General features: G+C 49.2%; 1 protein-coding gene across 1 annotated transcript; it reads left to right on the top strand.

Annotated features, from left to right (window-relative positions):
* Positions 1 to 281: 281 nt before the first annotated feature.
* On the top strand, positions 282 to 1,969 carry LOC119366507. Its single transcript, XM_037632251.1, has 2 exons — positions 282 to 398; positions 585 to 1,969. Exon 2 carries the CDS (start codon positions 746 to 748, stop codon positions 1,859 to 1,861), a length of 1,116 nt encoding a protein of 371 aa, XP_037488148.1. The 5' UTR covers positions 282 to 398; positions 585 to 745; the 3' UTR covers positions 1,862 to 1,969.
* The last annotated feature ends 3,390 nt before the right edge of the window (positions 1,970 to 5,359 follow it).

Raw genomic sequence — 5,359 nt, 5'->3', positions numbered from 1 at the left:
ACGTCCACTCCTAGACTACCTCCCAAGCTCTACACCGGCGCTGGAGCAAACGCGGTCGCAAGGGCGGAGTTCAAGGACATAGGTCCAGCACGAGGATGTCGCTAATTGGCGGAGCGATTAGCGAGCGCACCGGAAGCGGCACCGCTACGTAGCCGCGTTCACGAATACTTTTCTCCTTCTAAAAAAAACACCAGCCATATAGTATTTCCTGGGTCTTGGGCGGCCGCTCTCCGTCGCGCTAACTCCACCGCCGCCGCCGCCGCCGCAGTCATCTTCCCTTCGCAGGACTGATTCTGGCGCGCCGGTGTGACGGAGAGGCGAGGCGGCGCAGGGCAGGGTGTGGATTGAATCTGGCTTCACCGTCCGTCCCCGATTCGCCCTCGCCGCAGGCAGGGCAGGTACACAGATCCCTTTCCTTCCGTGATTGCTACTAGCTGCGAATTGATTTGGCTAGGTGTTCACCACCGATATCGTCTCATCTGGCCGTCGTCTCCGTCACGCCACCAGATTGCTAATCGTTTTCGGAATCCAACTCCTCCCCTCCCTCCAATTCCAATTCCGATTCTAACACTGAGATTTTGCAGGGCGGCAGGGCCATCATATAATAAATTCAAGGCTCGATCTTTCTGCCGAAACTCTTCAAGGACGCTTGATTGGTGAACACAGAGGCAGAGCTGCAGCAGGAGGAGGATTAGATAGATTACTCTGTTATTACTATTAGGTCTTCTGTCAAATCGCAGTGGGGATGTCTAGTAAGCGCCGGGGATATGCCGGCGACGGCGGTGAAAAGAGGTCGCGGCGGATCAAGCATCTGTACCTCGTGTTGGATGACTGGACCAAGGGGTACAGCATCCACAAGATCCAAGCCGACAGCTTCGACTCTGACTCTGACTCTGATGAGCAGCACAGCGGCGCTGCCCGGCACCTCCCGGAGCCTCCGACCCTGCGGTTAGAGTGCCCGGTTGGCACTGTACCCCATCCCGGCATGTCGTTCTCTGCCTTGGGCACCAAGATCTTCACCTTCATGAACCAGCGATGCAGCCTCATCTACGACACCAAGACGGCCGCAATGACGATTGGCGCCCATGCCCCTGCTGACATGGTCTGTGGCTTCGGCATCACCGTGGTCGTTGATGAGATGCTCTATGCATTATCTTACCACTTCGACAAGAAACAACACTCCTTTGGGGTCATGTCATGGGGGTCCACCGCGCCGGATGCGCTGCAACATCCAACCGAGGGCTGGTCCTGGAAGACTCTGCCGCCACCACCGCCAACGTTCCACCGCCGAGTCAACTCCTATGCACTACACCCGGATGGATGCACCATCTTTATGTCCACAGCTAACTTCATGACGGCACCTAGCAAAGGTTGCATGGGCACCTACTCATTCAACACCAAGGATTCTGTGTGGAGATGGCATGGGGAGTGGGCCTTGCCATTCAACGGCCAAGCACACTTTGACAGGGAGCTCAACGCTTGGGTTGGCCTTCATCTGGATGGCTACATCTCTGCTTGCCAAGTTGCCTCCCCCAGCTGCCACAGCACGACTCCATCGTTGCAGCTGGACTGCCAGACAACCAAGGAGAAGTTGTTCTGCAAGGACCGGAAGCCGCACATGGGAGCCTCTCTCACCTACATGGGCACGAGCAAGTTCTGCCTCGTCGAGTGCGTGAAACGGGAGGGAGTGGAGGAGGAACAGGATCTCGGAGACCATGATGGCTGTGTGCTCCATATCACCATATTTGGGCTCAAGTTCAATCACAAGGGAGAGCTGCGGATCACAGATCACCGCTCCACGCGCTCCTTCATAGTGTCTAGTCATAAAGATCACTTTATGCCTGTAGCATTTTGGATGTAGAAACCCGTTTGGCTTGTTCCAAAATCCCTGCTTGACTGTCACTGATTCATGTTGTGCTTTTTCCTCCTAGAAAAAGTGGAATCAATAAAATGTTCTGTTTGCTTGGAAGTTGTGCGCTATTTGATCCGTGTGTTCTATTTTTTATTATGCTAGGTATTGATGTGTGTCACTAGATCTGTTGCTGAAACATATACATTTAGGAAGATGGCCATGGTCCTATGGTTGAACAAAACTGAGATGTGGTACTCTTGCTCTTTCCAAAGCAAGCTAAATTTAAACATTGGACCTCAGGTCTCTAGATTTGCACCAATTAAGTTATTTGTTTTCAGTTAAAGAATGATTAGGTGTTTTTCGTTGAGTCATGTTGAGTGCTTTTTTCTCAGTTTTCTTCTTAGCACATGTCTCTATTACTGTGTTGATCTTTTTCATTCCCAAAGACTGCCTTAGCAGCAGAAATTACCATTTTTCCAGCCCTCAAGCTGCAGCTCACATGGTTTGTTCTAAGAGAGACAGTCAGCTCATATTGTTCTAAGAGAGACAATAGTGTCCATACTGTACTGCTATCTGCAATTGAGCTTGGCCTGAATCGGTGCCCTCCTTTCTGGTGGTGCTGCGGTGCTAGAAAATTAAGGAGTTGTTGAAGCCAAAATGACTATCTCATACTGAACCTTATTAATCATTGATCTACTAGTGCACCTAACAGTGAATAATATTGTACAGGTATGTGTGGCTGGGCCATCGGTCTTTTGGGCGCTCATGCGAGGAGCGGTTGAAGGATGTGCAAGGGAGGGAGGGTGGAAGCGCATGCAGAAAACACGACAACGGCAAAGTGCTGGAAGCTGCGCCTGCAAAGGAGCCTGATGCTGTTGCTAGAGTATATCAAAGGGCAAAAACAAGAGAGAAGAAGATGCAAGAAACGTGAGGTGCTTGTAGATGGCAGGCTGTATATGTAGGGGGGATCACAAGCAAACGAGTCCGTGGTCAGACTACTACTGACTATTCATATTGCAAAATTCGCCTATAGCATGTACAGTTTCAACTAGCAATATTCACAAGCGAATGAATATGAATATGAATCGTTTGGCTAAACACTATAAATCATGCCGTGAGCCGGAGATTCTATGCATTTGTTCCCTTTGGAGGTCGCCATGATCTTCTCAAGAGTTCCTGCGAGCGCAGATCAGTCCATGCAGTGTGGCCTCAAGGTTGAAGAGGTGCAGTAGGCTTGCCACGAGCCCAGGGAAGTCAAACTCTATGATGAGCACCATGAACCGCTCCACGAACCTGGACACGTGCTGGGAGTTGTTCCTGCACAGTGTCAGAACCCCCGTGACGTCGGGCTCGAAGACAGTGGGCTGTCCGGTTCACCGGTCGATGAAACCCCGGGTCTAGGCCAAGAGGGTGTTTAGGCAGTAGCTGTCGTAGTCCCAGTCATCCATGTAATCATGCACCCTGAGGATGAAGTTGAAGTTCAGTGGATCGCTATTGTCGGGTAACGGTCTTTTAAGGGTTTAGTCCTGTGAACCTTGTTGTACAGTGTGTAAGGTCTCTTGTTCTGTCTTAAGCTTTCGTGAGGCAGTGGCCGTAATGGCAGTAAGATGTTTTTTCTTCCAGCGTTTTTTGCATGATAGTACTCCACTGGTCAATGGAGGCATCCTGCAAGTGTAGGTACCCTCAGCATGTTGTTATAGTCGTAAGCTCCTCAAAGTATCAGTCATGTAATTAACCATATCGTCTATGAAACAATAGTGACAAAACCCCTAAGAAACTTGTTTGCCAAGACAACTTTAATTCTATCGATTATATATATTTTATACAAATTCGGAATGGTTGGATAGACTTTTTTTAATAAAATCCCTAAAAAAAGAAGTTTTACCTCTCATTTGTATTTTTGGATTTATCCTTTGATGTGTGGGTGCCATAATGGCAAAAATTACCGAGGAAAGGACGGTCCTGTTGTTTTTATTAAAAAAATTCTTATTCTAGAATTTTCTATTCACGAAGCCTAATCATAATTTAGACATCGCCATCAGGATATTTTGGAGACCATGAATTCATACCAGAAATGTATAAACTCTGTTTATGCAAGTATCACCAATGAATCCATGAAAACATTCAAGACTGTATTTTTTGTTCTTATTTTCTCTCATATATGGGATTGGATTTAAATCTTTAAGGTGTAATGTGTCAAAACTATCTAATGTCACTTATATTACAAACACGATTAGATTGTGCACAGTGGATGCATATTTTAAATGACGAACATTACAAATGTAACATGAGTTTGTTATTAATATTTAACAACGTTATCACATCATGTTATCATAAGTTATTAAAACTATATTAGCTCCGAATGTGATATGATAAAAATGAGTTAAAAATAAGTATAAAAGTTTAGTATAAACATGTTCAAATTGTGGCTCCTCAACCTCAAAAACCATTTTTATAGTTCTCTGTCAAGACGGAGTTCTGGGCGTACAAAGCACTTGGTGGGCACGACCAGCCGCTGGTGCTCGCGCATGGCGCTCACGTCGCCAAAGCACCTCGCCGCCGCCGATTGGACGGCCCGGGATGATCGGCCAATCACTGGCGAGGAGGTGCAGTGGCGAGCAACGCAGCGTGTGCAAGCACCGACCGCGAGGTGGTCGCACCCTTCCACAAATTTCCCCCAAATTTCATGGTTGACCTCGTCCGGGAGTCCAAATTACTACACCAAATAACTCGACTCACCTGAATGACTGGGCCGGCAATGACTCCGTACGCGCCCTCCAGATCTTGGGCGGCCATCGGAAAGGAGGCGCAAGGAAGTCCAAGAACACGGCGGCATGTCGAAGTAGGAGCCTCCAAGAAGACGGCGACGGGGCAAAGCAGGCCCCTCCAAGAACATGGCCTGGCTGAGCAGAAGCCCTTGAAGAAACCAGCGGGTCGAAGAAGGCGGCCTCCAAGAAACCTGGCGGGGCAAAGAAGTGCCTGCCAAGAAACCGGCTGGTCGGAGATGGCGCCCTCCAAGAAACCGGGGTGGCGGAGATGGTGTCGGCCGTGGAGTCTGTGGAGCGGACCAAGACCCCTCCGGGCGGGGGGAGGGGGATTTCGTCAGTGAGCGCGTAGTGAGCAGGGAAATGGATGGCGGGCTGCGATAGGTACTCGCAGGCTGCGTGAGTGGCAAACTTGATGGAAGGCGAAGAGAAGGACTCGGTTTCCAAACGAAAGGGAGGATTTGAACGGTTTCGAGGCGGGGAATTTATATACACTTTCCTTTTGGTTCCGCCCAACCGCTAGGCTGGCTAGCCAACCTTGGCTTCCTGCTACTAATTACATCGCCAGTACATTTTGATACACAAAATGCCACAAATTGATTGCTTTGCAGTGCAAATTGACTCTGCATTAGTCAAGCGGAATGCCCGCCACATCGGCTCGAGGCACTTGGCCGACCCCAACATTTGCGGAAAACCCTCCGATGCATGCTGAAATTACTTCACACGGTCCCTAACGTTGGAG

This window comes from Triticum dicoccoides, chromosome 2B, assembly GCF_002162155.2.
Source record: "Triticum dicoccoides isolate Atlit2015 ecotype Zavitan chromosome 2B, WEW_v2.0, whole genome shotgun sequence".
Lineage (NCBI taxonomy): Eukaryota > Viridiplantae > Streptophyta > Magnoliopsida > Poales > Poaceae > Triticum > Triticum dicoccoides.
This window is presented reverse-complemented; position numbering and strand designations above follow the sequence as displayed.